The 26,245-nt window shown below is 43.1% G+C and overlaps 1 protein-coding gene across 5 annotated transcripts in view; it reads right to left on the bottom strand.

Annotated features, from left to right (window-relative positions):
• NCKAP5 (NCK associated protein 5) overlaps window positions 1-26,245 on the bottom strand; it is a 1,059,956-nt gene that overhangs the window by 890,804 nt on the left and 142,907 nt on the right. For all 5 annotated transcript variants that reach the window (XM_059927623.1, XM_059927626.1, XM_059927624.1 and 2 more), the window contains exon 2: window positions 21,534-21,663. In XM_059927623.1, coding sequence (XP_059783606.1) covers window positions 21,534-21,602 — 69 coding nt within the window. In that variant the 5' untranslated portion in view covers window positions 21,603-21,663. The remainder of the gene's footprint in view (window positions 1-21,533; window positions 21,664-26,245) is intronic.

The raw sequence follows: 26,245 nt of genomic DNA, 5'->3' as shown, positions 1-26,245 counted from the left end.
TGAATGTTACCTTTGGTGATAATAAAACAAAAGCGTAACTTTCAAAAGTGAAATATCCAAAAGGCCATTGTCTGCATTCTTGGCAGAGGCCAGGGAGCCAGTTTTCCCAAGTCAGCAGCCCCTGAGGAGGCTGGCCAGGGGCCAATTCCCAGGGCTGGCGCATTCCTGGGACCTGGCAAGTGGCCACTGGGCCCGTTTCCTTTTGCGTTCTCTTTATGTCGTGGAAAATCTTTCCCGTTTCGACCCCTCCGAGTCTTTCTTCCCCCATCGAAGTAAAGAGAGGGAGTCACATGGGAAATGATCCCCAGCCCCTTCCCCAAATCTCATCTCCCACTGCTCTGAGCTGCCACAGCTCAGAGCAAGTGAAGGCATGAGGCAAACAAAGGAGGCTCTGGGGCCCGGTCCTCCAGCCTGGGGCCCAAGAGCCAGCCGGCCCCTGTGCACAGGGGGTCATTGTACACTTGCTTGGAAGACTATGGGCACCTCTGGAAGCCTTTCGAATAAATGCCTGTTATAAATAGACATTGGCTGGGCTTCAAGGGTGACAGCAGTAGGCCAAAAGTTCCAGAAAAAATATAACGCTCCATATAAGAAGGTCTGGAGTACAGCTCATTAATAGGGGCCTACGGACCCAGCCACTGGAGGAAGAAGAAAGGAATCCAAGGTTTGGCCAGGCACAACCTGTGGTTAACACCTGGGTGAGCATTTCTGGCTGATAACATCATGGAGACACCATTCAGTTTTTAAACATCATATATGAATATATGCAAACCACACATTAAAAAAACATTTTTTCTGAATGCCCCCTTCCATCTGCAGACAAAGAAACTGCCATCTGGAGGCCCCGCATCAGCCAGCTCTGCATACTTTCGGCACAGAGGAGACCGCACGCCACCCACTGTGCCGTATGCTCTCCGTGAATCCTTTCCGTTCATGCTCCTAACATCCCTTCCAGGAGGTGATTAGCACCTCTGCCTACGGATGAGGGCACAGCGGCTCAGAGGAGGTAGGCAGCATGGCCAAGCTCACACAGGCCAGGCTGAACTGGGCAGGTTGAGATTCCCATCCGGTGCAGACTGATTCTGCAGCCAGCCCATGCTCGTTCCACTACATTACACGGCCTCCGGTTCCACCGCACCCTTTAAAAGGAGTGCTCTGTACACGGGGGGCTCTGAGCACGTGCTTCTTCCTGAAGCTGCCACTGCTGTGCATATTTCTGGTCAGCTGGAGTTTAGCAGGTAGGAGCTGCACCAGAGCCGGAACAGCAAGATCTTTCATTTGCATAGAGTCCTACCACCTCCAGAACAACCTGTTGTTCTTTTTTTTTTTTTTTGCAGTGCCAATGGTGACTTTATTATGCACATAAATTATGTGGAGTCACAGACTGGCTCTTTTCATCACTAATTAGTTTTTTTAATTGAAGTATAGTTAATTCACAATGTTGTGTTAGTTTCAAGTGTACAGCAAACTGATGCAGTTTTATATATATATATATATATACACACACACACATATATACGTATATATATGTATAAAATATATATTCTTTTTCAGATTCTTTTCCATTATAGGTTATTACAAGATATTGAGTATAGTTCCCTGTGCTGCACAGTAAGTCCTTGTTGTTTACCTACTTTATATATAGCCGTGTGTATATGTTAATCCCAAACTCTTAATTATCCCTCTCCCCGCTTTCCCCTTTGGTAACCATAAGGTTGTTTTCTATGTCTGTGAGTCAATTACTGTTTTGTAAATAAGTTCATTTGTATCATTTTTTAGATTCCACTTATAAGTTAGATCACATGATATCTGTGTTTCTCTGTCTGACTTCACTTAACATGATAACCTCTTGTTCTTTATTTTACTTTGCCCTCATGGCAACCCCACTATTGAGCACACAGAGATTCAGAGAGTTTCAAAGACTTGCTGAAGGCCACACATCTACTAAAGGGTTCACCTCAAGTTCAAGCCTACAGACTTCAAGTTCTAATGCAGTGATTAATCCACTATATCACATGCCTTGTACTCCAGCCACCAGACAACACGTACATAGCCCTGCACCGGGCATTTTTATCAGGACCCCGGAAGAGAAGACCGTGCTCCTGGCCACATGGAACTTGTCTTCTGAAGGTGTGACATCATATTGTTCAGGTCAAACGAAGATGGCAAATCCGACTAGAAAGTAACAACAGGAACCCATTTCTAACAATATACAAATAATAAACTAGTCTGACTTAGGATAGCGTTATCTTCTCATACCAGAAATGTCAGAAGAGAGGGACTGAGGTGGGGCATATATTACACAGGATACATACACTGATTACATCCTGTCGGCCCCTACACACCCACTCTCCACCCTTCTCTACCCTGCTCTGGGCCCCAGATGCTCTGAGGGCCCCCTTTCTCTCTGGTTTCCAACTGGGTTTGACAAATGGGAGGTGCCAGCAGGAGCCTGGAGAGTGGGAGGGGACCACGGTGGGAGTTTTCACGTCCTGGTCCTGATCCCCTCCCTGTTGGTTGTCTGCATCCTTCCATCTAAGGTGACATCTCCTGCCAAGTGGCTCCCTCCCTATGGCCACATGGTTCTCTGGTCATCTCCTCGTTTTCCCTGCCCTTTCAGGCCTAGCATGGTAATGGCTTCCCGCTTGTTTCTAACCTCGGGTGCTGCACTATGGTCATGGAAGTACCCTGCATCCCATCACCCCTTGGTAAAAAGGCTCTTTACTAAACTCTCCTCCATCATGTGGCTCAATGTGCCATCTGTTTCCTTCTAGAACCTCGAGGGATGTAGTAAGTAAGGAAACAAGATTGTTGATGAACCGTCTTTGTAGGCAAAACTACGGACACTTATTCAGGTCCTCCTAAGAGGACGACAAGTGCTAACTGTATGGTCAGGCCACTCAAGATGGCTGTTCTCTTGCTCTCTGTACATCCCCTGCTCGACCAGTGAGTACTTCACCTACACCCTGCTCACCTGACTGACCTTCCTGCATACTTGCGCCAGGCCCCAGCTAGCAACTGTTCTTATCAAAGGGGTGGTGAGGGGCGTGCCCCTCTACTAGTTTCCCTGGTAACTAATGAGCCCACATGACGTCAACTCCCCTATAGCTGGTAATCTCCCCTCCCCACCCCAGGAGCTAAGACTTCCGCCATACGTGCGCTGCACAGGGTAGGGTGTCGCTCCAGGGCCCTGCTTCAGACGTGTAAACTCCCCCATCCGTTAAACCACTGATGTCTCTGTTGCTGACTCCGGGCTCTTTCCTCGGTCTTGAAGCTGGGCAAGTGCAGGCCTTATAGGTCTGCGGGGTGCAGCCCAACACTAACCATGTGCGTTAGTTACCCTCACTTACCCTCACTTCCTCCTTGCTGCATCTCGCCAAACAGGAATGAGATCAGATATTCTGTAGAACTGCAAACTTGGCCCAGGAGATCTCCAAATAGCTCCTCCCACCACCGTCTAGCTAGGATTCCATCCAGGGAGGAAGGAAGGACAGTCAGCTCTAGCTGCGTCCCAGTCGTATCTAGTCGGTGCCTTCAAGGACGTCAGCTCAGCGTTGTACCCACCCACGCCGATTGGTGCCAGCCTTCGAGGCCTCACCGTCTCCAGGGGTGGCAGGCCTCTGACCACAGCTCTGCCTCACAGAAAGGCCAACAGCCCCTGAGCCTGCTTATTGCTGGCTCTGACAGATGGATCCCAGAATTCACTAGACCAAATGATTTTATTTCCCTCAACACATGCATGAGAGCAGTCAATGGATTAACTGTATTAGGAAACCTACCAAGCTGAAGACAACTGCTTCAGACTAAGAACCAAAAAGGTGCTGAAAGACAGAAGGCAAGCAAACCTCAGAGGCGTCTTTGGAAATGGACAATTATGATCCATTAAGCCTAGTTAAGGGACTGAAATTTATGAGGAGGAAACATCTGGAGCTGCCTGGAATGCAAAGGAACCAGAAGGAACCACCGTTTGGGCTTGTAGAGAGCAGCCCAGACAAATGGGATTCTGTGTTAGGTGAAAACTGCAAAATTCGTACACGAAAGGGACAGAGTCAAGGCAGTGCATCTGGTATTAAGTGAAGCGTTTTAATATGATGGCTCCTGGATTTGCTCTTGAAATATTAATTGAAATCGGGATGGATATGAGGACTGTCACATGAATAGAAAACTGGCAGGAAAATCACAGACACTGGCTAAGCTGAGCCAAGTCAGTGGAACACGGCGATGCAACAGAAAGTAATGAAAATGCTGCCAAATTCATAGCCATGAGCCCTGTGGATGCTTAATAAATATTAATTGATAATAATGAACTAGAGTACAGGGTGGTAAATTAGTGTGAGACAGTTAAGCTGCTGAAATACAGCTAATATATATATAGTTGGTATAACACACACTGATAAATGAATGAGGAGAAAGGAAAATAAACGTGATTTATCTGTGAGGAGCATTTTGCCTGGCACCAGGATGTATCGCTAAGAGAATATTAATAGAAGGGTGGGGAGGGGTGGCTAGAGGGGACAAAAGCAAAGTTAAGATGATAATTCAGGATCACAACAGCACTTTCTTAGGGTCTCGGCAGTTCCTCCCAGGCGCCTTGGAGTTATATTGTTCTTTTAAGACACTGTGGCTTTCTCAATAAATTTCTGCTTCCAGGAACTCAGAGACGCCATAGATTAATCTGGACCAATTTCCTAGAGGGGGATATGAAAGCTCTCCTCCTTGGGAAGTCCGCCCTGATCAATATAGCCAGAGAGAAACCTCTTCTTCCTAAATCCCATCACTCTTGTTGCTTGCACCACTGCATGCCTGCTGGTATTACTAAGATTTCTGTATATGTGATTAGATTTTTTAAGCTTTGTAAAGCAGAAACCATGCCTTGCGTTCTTAGCACCCACCCCACCGGGCTTCAAACCTAGCAGGTGCTCAATTCCTGTGCTGATCCATTAGAAACTCTGTAAAGGAAAGCAAGCACCTATCAGAGAGGATACTCAGCTACCTTTTGGGTTTGAGGACCTGCTTCTAAGGAGATCGATGAAAGCGCTACCTCTTGTTATGGACAAAGCACTCAAGAGTTCACGGCGGCAACGATCCTAGGCTGCCAGAGGATGATGCAGAAAACTCAGTTGCCATGGAAACTTGTATGATCTGATGACTCCCATTATAGAAAGATGGTGAGATACCAGGAGAATGACAAGCAGATCTCTGATCCCTAAAACAACACAGAACATGCTGAGCAAACGTCTTTGCTCATTTGTACTTACTTCTTCTGTAGAGGCAGTATTATTTCATCATCTACCCATAACAGCATTTCCAAAGGCTTTCAAAATGTTTCCCGTTTTGATTTAGTGATCTCTGAGATGCTACGTAGGCACAGAGCTACCTCCGAGGCAGGCAGACGGCACTCATGGCAGCAGCTGAGCACAGGTGACGGAATCAGGTGCTGCTGAGATCCTGCTCTGTGACCCGGGCAAGGGATGCCATCTGTGTGCAGGTGCTATGGACCAGACTTGCTAGATTAATGGCAGGGGGAGCCACTTAACCATTCTTGAGTCAGATGTCTTTGAGAATCTGATTATACCCGTGGACTTGCTCCCCAGAAAAATACACATATGCATATATATATAAAATCTAATATAATACATGTCAGAGAATTTAAACCTCTGTAATCTTCTCATAAATTTGCCCTATCAAGTACCTTGGGACTCAAGAGGGCCCAGATACCAAGTTAAAAGTCTCTGATGCATAATAATAAAAACTTTACACACACATTAGACTCATCCTGGGGCAAACCAGAAAAGCAGGGTGTCATCTAGTCTCCCAACCTTCCCAACCAGCACTCAGTGCCTTCTCCAGGTAGTTCCATCTTCCCCCATATCCAGTGTCTCCTGCTGGTGGGTGCTTGCCCATGAATGGCTTCTCACTGGTACATTCACTCACTCATTCATTCATTTCACGGAGTGTTTTCTACGCGTCAGACTTTAGGGATGCAAATGTGAGTATGGCAATGCTCTTGCCTTCAAGGAGCTTACAGTTCAGTTCGGTCAGGATTGACTGTGCTCCCCAGGGGACAATCAGCCGCGTCTGGAGACAATTTTGGTCATCGCAACTGAAGGAGGAGAGCTATCGGCATCTAGTAGGTAGAGTCCAGGGATGCAGCTACACATCCTACAAAGCACAGGACAGCCATCACAGCAAAGAAATTCAGGCTCCAGAATGTCAGTAGTGCCTCGGTTGAGGTTCTACAGTAGACAGGCCTGTGCCCAAGTGGTAAATGCAGAGATAAAGGTCAGCAGTGAGAATTATGGCAACTCAGGAAAGGACATTTTAATAAGAACTTGGGAAGATACCATTAGGATGGCATTTCTGCCTGATTTTCAGGGATTAGAGAAAGGAAATAAGAAGGGAGAGAAGACTCATTCAGGGGGAGCCATCACCATAATAAAGGCAGACCCTCCTTTGGGCAGCATCAGATGAAGGAGAACCGATTGCAGAGGGTGGGCAAACAAATGACATATTTTGGGAATCTCCTCATGGGAAATGATGCTGCCTCCCTAACCATCTCCATCAGCCAGTGGCCCAGTCAAAAGAAAGTACAGCCATTTGGTAGGATCATCACTCAAGTTATAAAGCCTGTTGCATACTGGGGGAGCTATATTTGGAGGTTCCCCATCATTCACCAGTTCCTCCCTACTCTACTGCCATTCTAATCAATAATTCCACCTTGGCTTGTACATGTCACACCACAATCAGTCCTCATATGGCTAAAAATATTAAATTACAGATCTATGATGTTATATATATGTATATATCGTATTATATATGTATATATCACATTTATATATATATAATAAATTTTAATCTCTATAGAAGTTGGTTCCAAGACCTGGTTAATCTGAAAAAGCACAAGACGAGAAATTAAGCCTAGACCAAGTTTCGACACATGCATTTCTTATTCTTTATAATCCTCCCCCTCCAACCTCTGCCCCTTTGACTATTCTTTTGTCGAAATCAGGCTTCTGACATCAGGAGGCAGAGATATGGCAGATGTGCTAAAGGACATGTAAACCTCCAGCCCTGTTGAGGCTGGGGCTCTTTAAGGTTGGGAAGCATCATGTGAGGGGCTCCCAGTCACTGGTGAAAAAGGTTTTCTGCTTCCAAGCTGTACAGCACAGTGTAGTCTAGAGGTAGACACACCTGAGTTGAAATCCCAACTCTGTCACTCACTCTAATTCCCTTTGCAGTCCTATAGCCTTGAGGAAGTTGATGAGCTTATTAAGCTTCTGATTTCTCATTTGTAAACAGGAATAATTAGAGTTCTTACCTTAAGGGGTTGTCCTGAGTATTAAATGACAGTTTCCACCTAAAGCATTGAGTGGAGTGCCTGGCACACAGTAAGCCTCAAAAAATTGCCGCTATTATTACTAAGGGAAGGAAGCCCTCCTGGTCGACATTCGATGCATGATTCTCTGCCTGAACACTGTCTGCTAAGGTGGCTTCTGTGTTCGACTCAGCCAGCCCCACTGCTGACATACTCCAGGCCCACCACTTGGGCATATTCTACACCTGCTCTTCTGTCCTATTCTCCATTCATACTCCGTTCTCAGCAGCAGCGTTGCTCAGATCTTTAATCTCCCTCCCAGCGTTGTTCTTGCTGGGTTCTGATCTCTTTCTGTTTGTCCAGAGCCCCTTTACAATGCTTAGCAACCAGGTGTTGTGGGCTGTGCCCACCTGGCCAAGCCTCCCCTGTCTTCCCCCAGCTCATCTGCCCCAAATCTATCCATAGTCCCCAAGGATCTGTGCTGCTGGAGGGCAGCTGGACAGGGCATTTCTCCAGCGTTCTCTTGACCGGCCATGATGGGCTCAGCTAGGCTGGTGGGCAGATTCGCTGGGTAACTATCCATATAAGGATCTTACACTTCTTAAACTCTACCACTGCCCACTTTCAAGGGGAACAGTCAAAGATTCAGCATGCCACTTTAGAAAGGTTACTAGCCCAGACCGAAGCTGGCCTGTTCTCCACGGTTGCTTTTTCCTTCAAAAGAGGCCTTGGTTGGATCCTCAGACATCACCACACCTTCCAACATCTGGCTCTGGTGCATGGTCTGTTCTTAGGACATCTAGGAGACGGCTAAGAGAACTGTCCTTTTTTTAGGGGGAATGAAGCAGTCGGGAAATAAAAAGCTCGCTCTCATTCCTTGACCCTCCTCCACTTGATGCTCACTTGGGAAATCTCAAACAAATCTTGACATCAGAGAACAAACGTCAGGCTTCCCAGAGGGCAGCTTGGTCTTTGCCCAGTGGTCAGAGGCACTGAGGAAACCCTATTTTATATATTCTTCCTTTAGGAGAAGGGATCAAGGGTAGCTGGGATTTGAGTAGCTAGAAACCTTCTCCAGCAACCTGGTAGTTTCTGCACAGCACCCCTCTGGTGAAGGGTAGTCTAACTATAGCACCAGCAAAGTAGGGGTAGCTACAGAAATGCCTGGAGCATGTACAAGATGCAGATATTTTCCTGAGTGCTCACAATCCAATGGCTGCTGTGAACAACATGAACCGTGCCCGGACTTTGCGTTTAGAAGTCGTCTGACAGGGAGATTAACCAAGATGGCGGAGTAGAAGGACGTGCTGTCACTCCCTCTTGCGAGAGCACCAGAATCACAACGGGCTGCTGGACAATCATTGACAGGAAGACCCTGGACTTCACCAAGGAGGATACCCCACGTCCAAGGACAGAGGAGAAGCCACAGTGAGACGGTAGGAGGGGCGCAATCAGAGTAAAATCAAACCCCATAACTGCTGGGTGGGTGACTCACAGACTGGCGAACACTTATACCACAGAAGTCCACCCACTGGAGTAAAGGTTCTGAGCCCCACGTCAGGCTTCCCAACCTGGGGGTCAGGCAACGGGAGGAGGAATTCCTAGAGAATCAGACTTTGAAGCCTAGTGGGAATTGGATTGCAGGACTTTGACGGGACTGGGGGAAACAGAGACCCCACTCTTGGAGGGCACACACAAAGTAATGTGTGCATCAGGACCCAGGGGAAGGAGCAGTGAGCCTGGGGGAGACTGAACCAGACCTACCTGCTGGTGTTGGGGGGTCTCCTGCAGAGGCGAGTGGTGGCTCTGTTTCACCGTGGGGATAAGGACACTGGCAGCAGAGGTTCTGGGAAGTTCTCCTTGGCGTGAGCCCTCCCAGAGTCTGCCATTAACCCCACCAAAGAGCACGGGTAGGCTCCAGTGTTGGGTTGCCTCAGGCAAAACAGCCAACAGGGAGGGAACCCAGCCCCACCCATCAACAGTCAAGTGGATTAAGGTTTTACTGAGCTCTGACCGCCACAGCAACAGGGAGGGAACCCAGCCCCACCCATCAACAGTCAAGTGGATTAAGGTTTTACTGAGCTCTGACCGCCACAGCAACAGTCAGCTCTACCCACCACCAGAGCCTCCCATCAAGCCTCTTAGATAGCCTCAACCACCAGAGGGCAGACAACAGAAGCAAGAAAAACTATAATCCTGCAGCCTGTGGACCAAAAACCACAGTTACAGAAAGATAGAGAAGATGAAAAGGCAGAGGGCTATGTACCAGATGAAGGAACAAGAAAAAATCCCAGAAAAACAACTAAATGAAGTGGAGATAGGCAACCTTCCAGAAAAAGAATTCAGAATAATGATAGTGAAGATGATCCAGGACCTTGGAATAAGAATGGAGGCAAAGATTGAGAAGATGCAAGAAATGATTAACAAAGACCTAGAAGAATTAAAGAACAAACAAACAGAGATGACCAATACAATAACTGAAATGAAAACTACACTAGAAGGAATCAATAGCAGAATAACTGAGGCAGAAGAACGGATAAGTGACCTGGAAGACAGAATGATGGAATTCACTGCTGCGGAACAGACTAAAGAAAAAAGAATGAAAAGAAATGAAGACAGCCTAAGAGACCTCTGGGACAACATTAAACGCAACAACATTCGCATTATAGGGGTCCCAGAAGGAGAAGAGAGAGAGAAAGGACCAGAGAAAATATTTGAAGAGATTATAGTCGAAAACTTCCCTAACATGGGAAAGGAAATAGCCACCCAAGTCCAGGAAGCGCAGAGAGTCCCATACAGGATAAACCCAAGGAGAAACACGCCGAGACACATAGTAATCAAAGTGGCAAAAATTAAAGACAAAGAAAAATTATTGAAAGCAGCAAGGGAAAAACAACAAATAACATACAAGGGAACTCCCATAAGGTTAACAGCTGATTTCTCAGCAGAAACTCTGCAAGCCAGAAGGGAGTGGCATGATATACTTAAAGTGATGAAAGGGAAGAACCTACAACCAAGATTACTCTACCCGGCAAGGATCTCATTTAGATTTGATGGAGAAATCAAAAGCTTTACAGACAAGCAAAAGCTAAGAGAATTCAGCACCACCAAACCAGCTCTACAACAAATGCTAAAGGAACTTCTCTAAGTGGGAAACACAAGAGAAGAAAAGGACCTACAAAAACAAACCCAAACCAATTAAGAAAATGGTCATAGGGACATACATATCGATAATTACCTTAAACGTGAATGGATTAAATGCCCCAACCAAAAGACATAGACTGGCTGAATGGATACAAAAACAGGACCCATATATATGCTGTCTACAAGAGACCCACTTTAGACCTAGGGACACATACAGACTGAAAGTGAGGGGATGGAAAAAGATATTCCATGCAAATGGAAATCAAAAGAAAGCTGGAGTAGCTATACTCATATCAGATAAAATAGACTTTAAAATAAAGAATGTTACAAGAGACAAGGAAGGACACTACATAATGATCCAGGGATCAATCCAAGAAGAAGATATAACAATTATAAATATATATGCACCCAACATAGGAGCACCTCAATACATAAGGCAACTGCTAACAGCTATAAAAGAGGAAATCGACAGTAACACAATAATAGTGGGGGACTTTAACACCTCACTTACACCAATGGACAGATCATCCAAAATGAAAATAAATAAGGAAACAGAAGCTTTAAATGACACAATAGACCAGATAGATTTAATTGATATATATCGGACATTCCATCCAAAAACAGCAGATTACACGTTCTTCTCAAGTGCGCACGGAACATTCTCCAAGATAGATCACATCTTGGGTCACAAATCAAGCCTCAGTAAATTTAAGAAAATTGAAATCATATCAAGCATCTTTTCTGACCACAACGCTATGAGATTAGAAATGAATTACAGGGAAAAAAACATAAAAAGGACAAACACATGGAGGCTAAACAATACGTTACTAAATAACCAAGAGATCACTGAAGAAATCAAAGAGGAAATAAAAAAATACCTAGAGACAAATGACAATGAAAACACGACGACCCAAAACCTATGGGATGCAGCAAAAGCAGTTCTAAGAGGGAAGTTTATAGCTATACAAGCCTACCTAAAGAAACAAGAAAAAGCTCAAGTAAACAATCTAACCTTACACTTAAAGAAACTAGAGAAAGAAGAACAAACAAAACCCAAAGTTAGCAGAAGGAAAGAAATCATAAAGATCAGAGCAGAAATAAATGAAATAGAAACAAAGAAAACAATAGCAAAGATCAATAAAACTAAAAGTTGGTTCTTTGAGAAGATAAACAAAATTGATAAGCCATTAGCCAGACTCATCAAGAAAAAGAGGGAGAGGACTCAAATCAATAAAATCAGAAATGAAAAAGGAGAAGTTACAACAGACACCGCAGAAATACAAAGCATCCTAAGAGACTACTACAAGCAACTTTATGCCAATAAAATGGACAACCTGGAAGAAATGGACAAATTCTTAGAAAGGTATAACCTTCCAAGACTGAACCAGGAAGAAATAGAAAATATGAACAGACCAATCACAAGTAATGAAATTGAAACTGTGATTAAAAATCTTCCAACAAACAAAAGTCCAGGACCAGATGGCTTCACAGGTGAATTCTATCAAACATTTAGAGAAGAGCTAACACCCATCCTTCTCAAACTCTTCCAAAAAATTGCAGAGGAAGGAACACTCCCAAACTCATTCTATGAGGCCACCATCACCCTGATACCAAAACCAGACAAAGACACTACAAAAAAAGAAAATTACAGACCAATATCACTGATGAATATAGATGCAAAAATCCTCAACAAAATACTAGCAAACAGGATCCAACAACACATTAAAAGGATCATACACCACGATCAAGTGGGATTTATCCCAGGGATGCAAGGATTCTTCAATATACGCAAATCAATCAATGTGATACACCATATTAACAAATTGAAGAATAAAAACCATATGATCATCTCAATAGATGCAGAAAAAGCTTTTGACAAAATTCAACACCCATTTCTGATAAAAACTCTCCAGAAAGTGGGCATAGAGGGAACCTACCTCAATATAATAAAGGCCATATATGACAAACCCACAGCAAACATCATTCTCAATGGTGAAAAACTGAAAGCATTTCCTCTAAGATCAGGAACGAGACAAGGATGTCCACTCTCACCACTATTATTCAACATAGTTTTGGAAGTCCTAGCCACGGCAATCAGAGAAGAAAAAGAAATAAAAGGAATACAAATTGGAAAAGAAGAAGTAAAACTGTCACTGTTTGCGGATGACATGATACTATACATAGAGAATCCTAAAACTGCCACCAGAAAACTGCTAGAGCTAATTAATGAATATGGTAAAGTTGCAGGATACAAAATTAATGCACAGAAATCTCTTGCATTCCTATACACTAATGATGAAAAATCTGAAAGAGAAATTATGGAAACACTCCCATTTACCATTGCAACAAAAAGAATAAAATACCTAGGAATAAACCTACCTAGGGAGACAAAAGACCTGTATGCAGAAAACTATAAGACACTGATGAAAGAAATTAAAGATGATACCAACAGATGGAGAGATATACCATGTTCTTGGATTGGAAGAATCAACATTGTGAAAATGAGTATACTACCCAAAGCAATCTACAGATTCAATGCAATCCCTATCAAATTACCAATGGCATTTTTTACGGAGCTAGAACAAATCATCTTAAAATTTGTATGGAGACACATAAGACCCCGAATAGGCAAAGCAGTCTTGAGGCAAAAAAATGGAGCTGGAGGAATCAGACTCCCTGACTTCAGACTATACTACAAAGCTACAGTAATTAAGACAATATGGTACTGGCACAAAAACAGAAACATAGATCAATGGAACAAGATAGAAAGCCCAGACATTAACCCACGCACCTATGGTCAACTAATCTATGACAAAGGAGGCAAAGATATACAATGGAGAAAAGACAGTCTCTTCAATAAGTGGTGCTGGGAAAACTGGACAGCTACATGTAAAAGAATGAAATTAGAATACTCCCTAACACCATTCACAAAAATAAACTCAAAATGGATTAGAGACCTAAATATAAGACCGGACACTATAAAACTCTTAGAGGAAAACATAGGAAGAACACTCTTTGACATAAATCACAGCAAGATCTTTTTTGATCCACCTCCTAGAGTAATGGAAATAAAAACAAAAATAAACAAGTGGGACCTAATGAAACTTCAAAGCTTTTGCACAGCAAAGGAAACCATAAACAAGACGAAAAGACAACCCTCAGAATGGGAGAAAATATTTGCAAATGAATCAACGGACAAAGGATTAATCTCCAAAATATATAAACAGCTCATTCAGCTCAATATCAAAGAAACAAACACCCCAATCCAAAAATGGGCAGAAGACCTAAATAGACATTTCTCCAAAGAAGACATACAGATGGCCACGAAGCACATGAAAAGATGCTCAACATCACTAATTATTAGAGAAATGCAAATCAAAACTACAATGAGGTATCACCTCACTCCTGTTAGAATGGGCATCATCAGAAAATCTACAAACAACAAATGCTGGAGAGGGTGTGGTGAAAAGGGAACCCTCTTGCACTGTTGGTGGGAATGTAAATTGATACAGCCACTATGGAGAACAATATGGAGGTTCCTTAAAAAACTAAAAATAGAATTACCATATGACCCAGCAATCCCACTACTGGGCATATACCCAGAGAAAACCGTAATTCAAAAAGACACATGCACCCGAATGTTCATTGCAGCACTATTTACAATAGCCAGGTCATGGAAGCAACCTAAATGCCCATCAACAGACGAATGGATAAAGAAGATGTGGTACATATATACAATGGAATATTACTCAGCCATAAAAAGGAACGAAATTGAGTCATTTGTTGAGACGTGGATGGATCTAGAGACTGTCATACAGAGTGAAGTAAGTCAGAAAGAGAAAAACAAATATCGTATATTAATGCATGTATGCGGAACCTAGAAAAATGGTACAGATGAGCCAGTTTGCAGGGCAGAAGTTGAGACACAGATGTAGAGAATGGACATATGGACACCAAGGGGTGAAAACTGCGGTGGGGTGGGGATGGTGGTGTGCTGAATTGGGCGATTGGGATTGACATGTATACACTGATGTGTATAAAACTGATGCCTAATAAGAACCTGCAGTATAAAAAAACAAACAAAACAACTAATACTAAACTTTCATTGGGTTATTTGTATGGAAACATGTTAATATAAATGTTTCAGACATTACATGAAATTTCTAAAAATCTTATATTTGTATTTGTATGGAAATATGTATGGAAATATGTTAATATAAATGTTTCAGACATTACATGAAATTTCTAAAAATCATATTTGTATTTGTATGGAAATATGTATGGAAATATGTTAATATAAATGTTTCAGACATTACATGAAATTTCTAAAAATCTTATATTTGTACTTGTATGGAAATATGTATGGAAATATGTTAATATAAATGTTTCAGACATTACATGAAATTTCTAAAAATCTTATATGTTCTGGTATAATGTTATAAGTAATAATCCTAGTTATTACTTTAAAATGTATATCTCAGAAATAACTAATTTTCTTGTCAACTGCATTATTATGAACTGTCATCAAATCTTTAACCGTGGTCATTTTTAAGTCTTTTGTCATTTACAGACAGTTCTGGGTGTACTCTGATGATTTTGCAAATATGTTCCTATAAAAGGGTTTCATCTTCAAGAAATACATGGAAAAGACTCTGACAAGTACAGGTTTCTGGTAACGGACTGTACTGCTGAACTGAATGAATAAGCATTTTCAGAACTCTAATGAAAAACTGATGAACTCATAAAAGTGCTAACAAAAGATCAAGATGAAAAAAAAAATTAATTACATGGGACTGAGGGAACTGATGAGGATGAGTATAATTTTTGTGACTTTCTGTCTGAATTTAAAAAAAAAAAAAAAAAATTCCACAAGGACTCAGAGGCAAAGAATATACAAATCAATTTTCACTGCAAAGTAAAGGAGCTGTTACAGTGGAGGATTACTGGACTGAATGTCAATACTATGACATAGTATGAGTGTGTTTCATGTTTGGTAATTGCAATCATTGTTGCTTTTGTTGTGGTCATCCATGTAAAAAAAAAAAAAAAAAAAAAGAAGTCGTCTCAGTGAGTACTTTCTAAAACCTTTAGAGCTTTCTAAAACCCTTCTAAAACCTTCTAAAACCTTTCCCTTTCCTCAACTTCTTGAGGACCTGCATCTTTGCATGACAGCCTCAACCCGCCTCTTTGCCTGCCTCGGGGTACTACCTGTCCTGAGGGTAAACACAAATCACTACTCAGAAAGTGAGCACTCAGGAAAAGCCAACCTGGACCCTCAAGCTTCCCATTTCTCTAACGCGTGCAGATAGCCTTCAGAATCCAGCCTGCTGCTGTCTTTGTAAATAAAGTTTTATTGGCACATAAGCCCCACCCACTGATTTCTGTCTTGTGTGTGTCTGCTCTGCGCCACAACCATGGAGTTGAGTTGTTGTGACTGCTCCTTGAGCCTGCAAAGCCTCAACTGTTCACTCTGTGGCCTTTTACAGAGTTTGCTGACGCCAGTCACTAAACAGGGTGGCAGGGTCAGGGGGAACGGAATAACTGAAGATAAAACAACAGAAATTTAAATTTGCATGTCAGTCAGGGCTCTGTCTGTGTGTGTGTATAAATAAAGAGATTTATTATGAGAGAATGTCCTTGTGATTACGGAGGCTGAGAAGGCCCATAGCTGCCTGGGAGCTGGAGGCCCAGGAAAGCTGGTGGTGTAGTTGATTCCAAACCCCAAGGCCTGGGAACCAGGGAGCCAATGATACAGGTCTGAGTCCAAAGGCCTGAGAACCAGAAGCACCCACGTCTGAGGACTGAAGAAGGTGGATGTCCCAGCTCACGCAGAGAGCAAATTCGCCCATCCTCTGCCTTTTTGTTCTATGCAGGCCTTCAACAGATCAGATACCCACCCACACTGGTTAAGGGAGTCTTCTTTGTTCAGTCTACCAATGCAAATGCTAATCTCTTCTGGAAGCATCCGCACAGACACACCCAGAAATAATGTTTTGCCAGCTATCTGGGTATCCCTTAGTCCAGCTGAGTTGACATATAAAATTAACCATCACAATTTGCTATAAGGAAGAAGTTTTCCTGGGAAAAAAATAATTCAGCAATGAAATGAGTTGTCACCAAGGGGTTTAGGACAATCTCCTTGGGTTGCCTTTCTTCTCTTTTTTTTTAAATTTATTTTTATTATTTGGCCGTGCCATGCAGCATGTGGGATCTTAGTTCCCCAACCAGGGATTGAACCCGTACCCCACGCACTGGAAGCGTGGAGTCTTAACCACTGGACCCCCAGGGAAGTCCGTCTTTCTTCTCTTCTATCCCAATCCTCACCTACCGAATTCTCACCACTGCTTCGAAGCACAGATCTAACAACAGCTACTGCATGGTGTCTCCTTACATTCCCCCAGAATGATCTCAAGTCCTGTCACTGCCAAATGTCGCACCTGTGTATCTTCTCCATGTTATGTTATTTTCCCTGCTCATTAGATCAGCTTCTACAAATAACCTGTAAACACTTTGAGAAGGAGTATTTCCTCATATCAGTCAGGGTCACCCTGCAGGAAAAAAGATGACACACTCAAACCATTTAATTGAGGAGATTTTGGTAAAGGAACTATTGATTAAAGTGTGGGCAGACCTAAAGCAAACCAACATGAGATGGGCTGGCAACACCCAGGAGTCATTACTAACAAAAAGCCTGAAGGGGCCTGGGGAGAGAGAAGGTGCCGGAACACAGAGAGCTGTGGCTGTAACTGCAGCTAAAGTTGTGGGAGAGAGTTGCCCAACGAACGCTGTGGCCCTAGGGAGATCAGTCCAGTCCCTGTGGTCCACAGCGAGGCAGGGAGAGAGCAGGAAAACAATGACCTCAACTTCTCTTTCCTCCCAACCTGTGATGCCCTTCTAGGTCATCCCATTGGCCAAACTCAGTGAGATGTCAGAATGCCAGGGATTCTTTTAACAAGGTCCACGTGGTACCTTCTCCAGGAGTGCCCAGCCAGGTAGAGAAGGATGGACTGGATCTGGAGGGGGAAATGGCAACTCTCCAGCACACCCCATGGCTACTAAAGCATCGTAAATATAAAGCAGGTTTCCAGTGACGTTTGTTGACCGACAGAGTTAATGGGAGCCTGTGGAAGGCCTGATTACGCGAACGATTTGGACGCCAGCCATCCAGAGGCTGAAGGATGAATTGCAGGACCTGTGAGGGGGCTTCCCTGCTGCCACGAGTCTATCAAAACTGCACTCTGTCAGATGTGAGGACCTAGTACGGCCACCGTTTTGTCTTCCTTTCAGTGGGGGAGAAAAGATTGGGGTTCATCACTCATGAGAGAAACTGTTAACTCCTATCTGTGCTTAAAAGCAAAAGGTATTTCCCCCCCAAATTAAAAGAGAATCTTTGCTCTTGAAATGTGAGCTGGAGAAACGTTCACTTCCCGGCCTGCTCAGCAGCTAAATGCTACCACGGCTACAAGCGTCAGATAGCTATACACGCGGCCCATTTGCAGGGACGATTCCTGAAAATAGAAAAGCAGTGTGAAATGCTGACTTTTTCTGATCAAAAAAAAAGCATCCTGGGGTGGGCTGAAGAGTTTTGGGCCAGGAAGAGGCCCCAATTTCTGGGGTGATTTTTATTGTCGTCAGAGAGAAGACTGTACTTTCCATGAACACGTGGCTCCTTGGCATACTCCTACCGGGAGAGGCCAACGTGTCGTCGCTTGTCTTTCTCTCGGTGTCTTTACCCCTCACATGGAAACATATTTTTCATTTCAGTTTCACTTCCCCTGTCACGTTCTTCTTTAAAAGGATGATTCATCAAGTCAAAAATCAGCAACATCAAAGAATACTTTAGCGTTACTAGGGTGCACACATGCCTAGACACATACACACACACACACACACACACACTCTCTCTCTCTCTCTCTCTCTCTCTCAAACCCTCCCATGTGTCACATCCTGAAAGCAAAATTGTGACTAAGGACCACAAACTCACATCCCCCAGTTGGAGCTTTTTTTCAGTATTTGGACTGTGAGATTTTTTTATTCTGTGGTTCCTCCAGCATAAAATTTTTAAGACTGTTGCAGGGGAGCTGCTCAACACTTCAGGATTTGATTATGTCAAATAAAAAGTGTAATGAAGTTAATAGTGCCTTATTCCTGCAGTACATTCTAAGGAATTTTTGCCTGCAAAAATCTGAAAGTGGAAATTACCTCTGAGCCCTCTGACTCTCAAAAATATGGGTCATAACGATTACAGCAGTGGAATGTCAAGACTTAAGAGTTTAGTATGTTTCTCTTTCCTCTGCTCAGTTTTCCAAAGGATCTTCTCTTACTGGATTATTATTAGAGAATGAAAGACAAAGAACTGAAGTGACAGGTCAGAAACCTCACTTCTACTCTTGGTTGTATCCTACTTGTGCAGCCTCAGGAAAAGCGTTTAAACTTGTTGATTATTAACTACTTTTTCTGCAGAGTGAGGGGACTGGATAACCCATTCCCAATTTGGATTCTACGATTTAAAAATAACATAGAATAGAAAAAAATAAATAAATCAAATAAAAAATAAAACTAACATAGAATAGAATAGAATAATAAAATTTTTAAAAATGACTTGGGAATGAAGAGTGTGTGATATGATGCCAGGTGTTTCTTTCTTTTTTTTTTTCCTTGTGTTTCCCAGCAACCCTGATCTAGAATCATCTCTGTGTGCTTCTTGCCTAATTATTTGTGCAGTTTCGGCACAGAGCCAAAGAGGAGGACAAGGTCTTGGGTTCAAGTCCTTTACAGGCCAGTCAGCTTTGATCTCTTCCCCCATTTGTGTCTGTCTCTCTGACAGTCAAAATAAAATTCACTAGGGTCTTTCAATGGGTCTCACACCCTAAAAACCAATCCTCTTGCTGTCATTGCCCCAATAGTGGCATCTTATGTGAGGGAAGAACATAACGGTAAAACAGAAGGCAAAATCATAGTCACATGGCCTACCGGGTATAACAATGAATAGCATTCAAGCATCAATGCACCTTGGGCCACATAGTCATAGGAGAACGAATTCTTTTTCAGCATTTTCCCAACAGGCACATGCAGATGCCACATTCAATCTGCCTCTAGTAAACAAGGAAGACATTTCACTAGTGTAAAAACTCTCCTAGGCATCATTTGGGGAGATTTCACAGGATGGCGTTTCTCAGGTGGTACCAAGCAACACGTTCTCCTTTTCCCAACGTTCTTTTGTGCTGTAAGTCAAGAAACAGATCCACAGTCCCCACAAGACTCAGGCTAGAGACACATGCCAATGGGAACGCAAGCTTGCTTTGGGATTTTCAGCCAGCACAGGTAATACGACGGCTTTGATTTATGCCCACAGTCAAGTCTGTCCCTAAGGAAAATTTAAACATGGCAAAAATTTCATTGAATCTCCTTCTCTGATTTTCAGGTGCCCAGTGCCCTCGTGATAATCCACGTCCGCTCCCCTCCTTGCCCCAGCCCAGCCTTGCATGCTGGCACTCTGTGCTCTGCATCCTTTTGTTTAGCAACTCCCTCAACAAAACTCTGCTCATCTGTCTGACATCTGGGAATGACCCAAGACCTTTCATTAATGAGTGCTACTGTGAACGAGTAAAAGACAACAGCTTAGCATGTTTGCTTTCATAGGGTCTTTGTATCTTCTCCGGGACCTAAGGCCAAATTGGGGGCTTTAGGGGTTAATCAGCAAAGATGATACTTCTGGGTTAAGAGAACCTTTCTTGGGCTGCTCCTACTATATATACTACACGAGTGCCTAGCTAGGCATAAGACAGACCTTACTGGCAGGCTGATATGTAAGAAGTGTTTCCTTTGGCAAAGAAAAAAAGGAGAGGCTGAGAAATTATCTTTTTATCCTAAGTTTCCCTAGAAGTTGCAAAGGGTATAGACATATAAACACACACACACACACACACACACACACACACACACACACACACTATTTTCACTGCACTGTAGCTGGAGACAGAAAGACCTCAGAACTGAGAAGAGGGCATGCAGACTGGGAGGAGAACTTAAAATCCTAGAAGAGCTCTTAGCCTCTGAAGGTATGCTGCTCGGTGCAGAGCTCACAGAGACACAGAAGAGCTAGACACAAAAGTTAAATGCAACTCTTTTCTCAATTCCCAGAAACTCACATTTATGAACAGTTTGTGACGTGAAGCCTCAGCAGTCACAGGGTAAATAGCTAATCCAGACACCGACAGAGCAAGACCTACAGCAGCAGAATTGGAAAAGGGCAACTAATAAATCAACAAATATTTTATTGGATACCTACTCTGACCCCAACTCCAGGCCAGAAGCTGGGAGGACACAAATGAATAAAGCACAACCCTAAATGTCATGCCAAAGAAGGTACTAAGCTACATTTCTACTTGAGTAGATGACCAAAAGAGTAAGGAATGACTTGCTTCATTTGATTTCTTACTCCGTTCAGATGTATCATTGCCTCCCCAAACATCTCAGCTCAGACTATGAAAGAACGGCCAACCTTCAGAAATCAGTGACTTAGTCTATTTCCCTGGACTAACCAGATTCTCATACACAAAAGCAAACCCAACCAAATTGTTAAGAATGACGCTCATCAGTATTCAAACTTTTAGAAAGAAAGTTTATGGACCATTGAACAAATTTACATACCCAAGATCTCAGAGATTTTCTTCGCTCTTCAGTATTTGAAGCTCTACTTCATTCTTATTCAACTTACCCCCAGAGTTAAGATAAATGGGTGATAGAACAACTATATACTAGCTTGGCATTTGGTATCAGCTGTACAGTAGTGTTTTTGTATGGGTTAAAGTTTACTTCAGCTGGAATTAATGTAATTATATATAATGCTGACAGATTATGACATTTGCCTATTAGGACACTATACAAACATTCCAATAGTTTGCTGGCTTTTGACTTTGTAAAAAATAAGTGAAACAAATATCCCAGGAGATATTGCTAATGGGGTAACTGGAATAGAGGTTTTGAAAGCACAGGGTTTAGGAAATCACAGTCAAAGAATAATGCATTTTAAGCCAAAACATATAGTGGTAAATGAATATTTAGTACTTACCACAAGACTGCTATCTAGAGACAGCCTTTTTCCAAAGTCCCTTTTCTCAAGCTGTCTCTTGCCCTCCATGAGTGAAGTTATTTATTTTCCTTTGTGATTTATAAGAATTCCCCTTCTGTTTCCAGGGTCACTGCAAAAAGTGAACATGTGTTTTACTATCCGAGCGAACAGTGTTTAGACCCCTGTTGTTCACTTTCTAACCAGGAGCAAGTGTTGAAGCCAAAAATACCCAGACCCAAATCATAAGTTTAGAACTGGCCTCCCTCGACTCCAAAACCCTCTCCCGCTGCCAAGGTCAGAGTCGTCTTTACGGAGGCCCCTGTGTTTTCACAGGTTTTACTAATGGAGTTGTGGAATGGGTTTGCAGGTCTACTCAGCAGACTGTGGAAAAAAGCAAACAGTCAGTTTCATGCCACACTTGCTTCACACCCGTCCTCTCTCTATCCGCCAGCATCATTCTGTTGCTGTGCCCAGGGATGCGGTCTGCAGATTCCATGAGAGCAAATGGACAAAGCCATGCTCCATATCCAAGAGCTGTTGAGTCCAAGGCCCAGGAAGGGGAGACTGAAACATGAACATTACTGTCAATATTTAATTTAAAAATACTTAATTTAAACCTATTTAAGGAACATTACAAGAGACATTTGCTTTGGGAAAGGTTGAATCAGCATGAATGGTCATGGCATCATTATCGTGAGTAAGTATTTGAACACCCACTGCATTTCACCAAATCAGATAGAGTTAATCCCTGCACTCCACTGAGATTGCTTGCTCAGGAATGACTCGGTATTCTGGTTAGTAAGGAGGCATTAGATGTATTAAACACTAGCTTCCAGTTTTTACCAAGATGTAAAGTGCTTGAAATGAAAGAAATAGGTTTGAACCCAGACTTTCCTACCCATCAGCCAAGTGACCTTGGACAAGTCATTTAGGCTCTCTGAAGCTCATCTTCCTCCACTGCAAAAACAGATAACAAATGGCCATCAAACGATGTACATAAAAATGGTTTAAAGGCAATAAATGACAACTTACATTTAAGTTCTAATTATGCACGGATAACATTAAAAACCAGTTAACCTTAAATACAAGTCGACATAATTTAATATGCCTTTGATGACTCAGAATTTTGATGACTCAGGCACTTTGACGTACAGAAATTGCTCATAATTCGCAAAAAACACATTTTATATCAGCCATTGAACTGCTGACATAGAAGAGCTGAGCTTAATAAAATGCTGTACCAATCAGTTTCTGACACAGTTGAGAAGAAATATTTTTTAGAATTATTTCAACTGCTCCAAGTTTAACGAGGATGCAACAGACGCGACCTCACAGCCCATACACAGAATGTGGCCTCTTTCTCTTGGTTTCCCCTACCAGGAAGAGGGTTGAGACAGCTGTGCCCCAGGCAGGGTTTGCCCACGTTATAGTCAGTTGTAGGAAACTGACGGGCTTCTTCTTTTCCATTTTAATCATTCCATCTCTCACTTTCAGGAATACTCATTTTAATTCATTACTGGTCCACTCAGAAACTCCACTCTGACTTCAGGATAAAATCCAAATTTTTCAACATCATGTTCAAGGTCTAATTCCTGCGAACCAGTCTTTTACAATCTCCAAACACACGAAGAACGTTTGTTCCCGAAACCACACTTCAGATCATACCTCCATCTGGTCTAATCCTCCCCTTGCCCCAGTGCCTGGCTCAGATCCCCGATCCTTCCCTAAACCTTCTGCATCACTCCATTTGGCAACGATTCCTTTCCCTCCCAAGGTTCATAGAAGTCCTTAGGGACCTTAGTAATCACCTTCATCACCTGGGGCAGTTCTTTAAATATAGTCAGTTCTTAATATCTGCTTGTTGGTAGGGCCTAAGAGTTAAAAACCAACAAAGCACTGGCAGCAATTGTCAGAAGAAAGTTAGTTCTATGCTAATAGTATAGGCCAAACGATTAGTTAACTGAAATTTATTTGGGGGCTGTCTTTCGTGCTTTCAGCTGTTCCCACCCACTTTGCGGCCCCCTTCTCATCCCAGGGACTCTATGCTTTGGTGGCTCAGAATACTCTCTGTGATGATCAATCCAGCTACAGAGACTACTCAGGCCCTGAGATTCCCCCGTCCAACAAAAGCATGCCCTCCTGAGTCTTATATTCCCAAGAGTCTTGGGGTTTAATAGATCACAATAGATGATACTTTGGCATTTAGCTCATGTTTATTAAGTGCCTAATGAATGGAGGACTCAGTACTTTGATGCTGGTGACACAGCACGTAAATAGAGAACAAGTCCCCACCTCTGTGGAGATTACATTCTAGTGGGAGGATACAGAAAACAAATAAGCAAACAACTCCAAACCACGATCGGTACCTGCTATGAAGGAAACAACCCCCCGTGACTGGTGTAACTGAGGGTCAAGTGTGTGAAAAGGGAAGCAAAGTTTAGCCAGAATGGTAAGGGTATGAGCTGCCATATAAAAACATGGGTAGAGAGCAGTCCAGGGCTTCCCTGGTGGTGCAGTGGTTAAGAATCCGCCTGCCAGTGCAGGGGACACGGGTTCGAGCCCTGGTCCGGGAAGATCCCACATGCCACAGAGCAACTAAGCCCACGTGCTACACCTACTGAGCCTGCGTTCTAGAGCCCACATGCTGCAACTACTGAGCCCACACGCCACAACCACTGAGGTTCCTGCACTCTAGGGCCCACGTGCCACAACTACTGAGCCCACGTGCTACAACTACTGAAGCCCACGCACCTAGGGCCCGTGCTCTGCAACAAGAGAAACCACCGCAATGAGAAACCCACGCTCTGCAATGAACAGTAGCCTTCACTCGCCAAAGCCCACGCACAGCAACAAAGACCCAACGGAGCCAAAAAAAAAAAAAGCATTCCAAGGTAGAGGGGCCAGTCTTTCTGCTGGGAAGGAGCTGGTAAAGAGGTTTGTGTGCCCTAAAGCAAACTAGGAAGAGAATGTGTGAAAAAAGTTCTGAGATTTAAGTAACAACTAGTTCACACAGGGTCTTATAGGCCAAGGTGACTTGTTTGTTCTAAACACAATGGTTAATCTTCAGGTTTGATTCTCTACTTCATTCCTTACTTGCTGATCACATTACATTATTTAACCTATTTAAGCTCCAGTTGATTCATCTATGAAAGGACACTAATAACAGGACCTTCTTCCTAGTAGGGTTGTTGTGATGACTAATGAGATGATCCACTGAAAGATCACATAGCAGGACTGAAACCAAGTCCCCCTAAAACCGAGTTCCTCTGCTGAGTTTATGATTAAAGTCTCTATCCAAAACGTTATTCCCTTTCTTGTCCAACACCTGTGCTCCTCAAGATTGAGGAGTATCAAAGAAAAGGGGGGATTGAAGCCAAGCAGGACCCTGTGGGGCTCCTGGGTACAAATCTTTTCCGTGTCCCCCTATTTTGTAGGAAATATGCTTCATTCAGCCTCCTTAACCTTTCCTGAGTTCCAAAGGGCAGATTCAAACAGTTGCTAATCAGGGAAGGGAGGGAATGCAGAAACAAGGGAGGAGTAGTCAAGAAACAATAGCGCAGCCTTGGGACAGGGTCCTGGTTCCTCCTCAAGGAATATACAGAACAATATCTTTGAGCTCTTCTGCAGGAACTAAGGTCCCCAACCAGGTGGAGGATAGTAACTTCAGGCTGAGCTCAAGATTCCTGGAGCACCGCCCTGTTACCTCACCACCAACCAATCAGAAGAAAGTCACACACTCTACAGCCCTCACCCCAAATTTTGCCTATAAAAACTTTTCCCCAAAAACCATCAGGGAGGCTTCCCTGGTGGCGCAGTGGTTAAAAATCCACCTGCCAATGCCAGGGACATGGGTTTGAGCCCTGGGCCAGGAAGATCCCATATGCCACAGAGCAACTAAGCCCATGCACCACAACTACTGAAGCCCATGTGCCTAGAGTCTGTGCTCCGCAAAAAGAGAAGCCACCGCAGTGAGAAGCCTGTGCACTTCAACAAAGAGTAGCCCCTGCTCACCACAGCTACAGAAAGCCCCCATGCAGTAATGAAGACCCAACACAGCCATAAATAAATAAATAAATAAATAAATAAATTTATTTATTTATTTAAAAAAACAAAACAAAACATCAGGGAGTTCAGGGTTTTTGGGCATGAGCCACCCTTTCTCCTTGCTTGGCCCTGCAATAAACCTTTCCTTGCTCCAAAAATAAAATAAAGTAAATAAAGATCACATAGTAGGTAAGCTTTAAATGTTAGACATATTCATTATCCCTTCTGGTATATATGATTCAACTCATTAAGAAGCAACTCTAGTGACTGAATTTTTTGCTCTGTAATAAGCTGATGAAGCTGTCATTGGGAAATGGAGATCCTTTTGACAGTTCTTGAACAGGCTAGTCTGCTACATGGAAGGCTGATTGAACAGCTTAACCTGGTCAATTTCTTTTCACGTTTTATGATGCTAATTATATAGGCAAAGATTGACATTCAAAACATTTAGCAACTGATATGGCATAGGTATTGACTGATCAGAAGGGCACAGTGAAAGGCAATAAGCAGTACAGCTATAGCAGTACATCCTGGCCAATTATCAGCCTAAGTATATGTACTACCTCTACCCCAAGAACTTGAAAGTTTGTGAATTAAACCATAAAACGAGCATGGAAAGGATCAAAGTAAGTTATCCAACAGGATCAAAGCAAGGCCACCCAAAAGAA

The sequence above is a fragment of the Balaenoptera ricei genome, chromosome 7, assembly GCF_028023285.1.
Source record: "Balaenoptera ricei isolate mBalRic1 chromosome 7, mBalRic1.hap2, whole genome shotgun sequence".
Lineage (NCBI taxonomy): Eukaryota > Metazoa > Chordata > Mammalia > Artiodactyla > Balaenopteridae > Balaenoptera > Balaenoptera ricei.
Note: the sequence above shows the minus strand (reverse complement) of the source record. Positions and strands in the feature narration are given on the sequence as shown.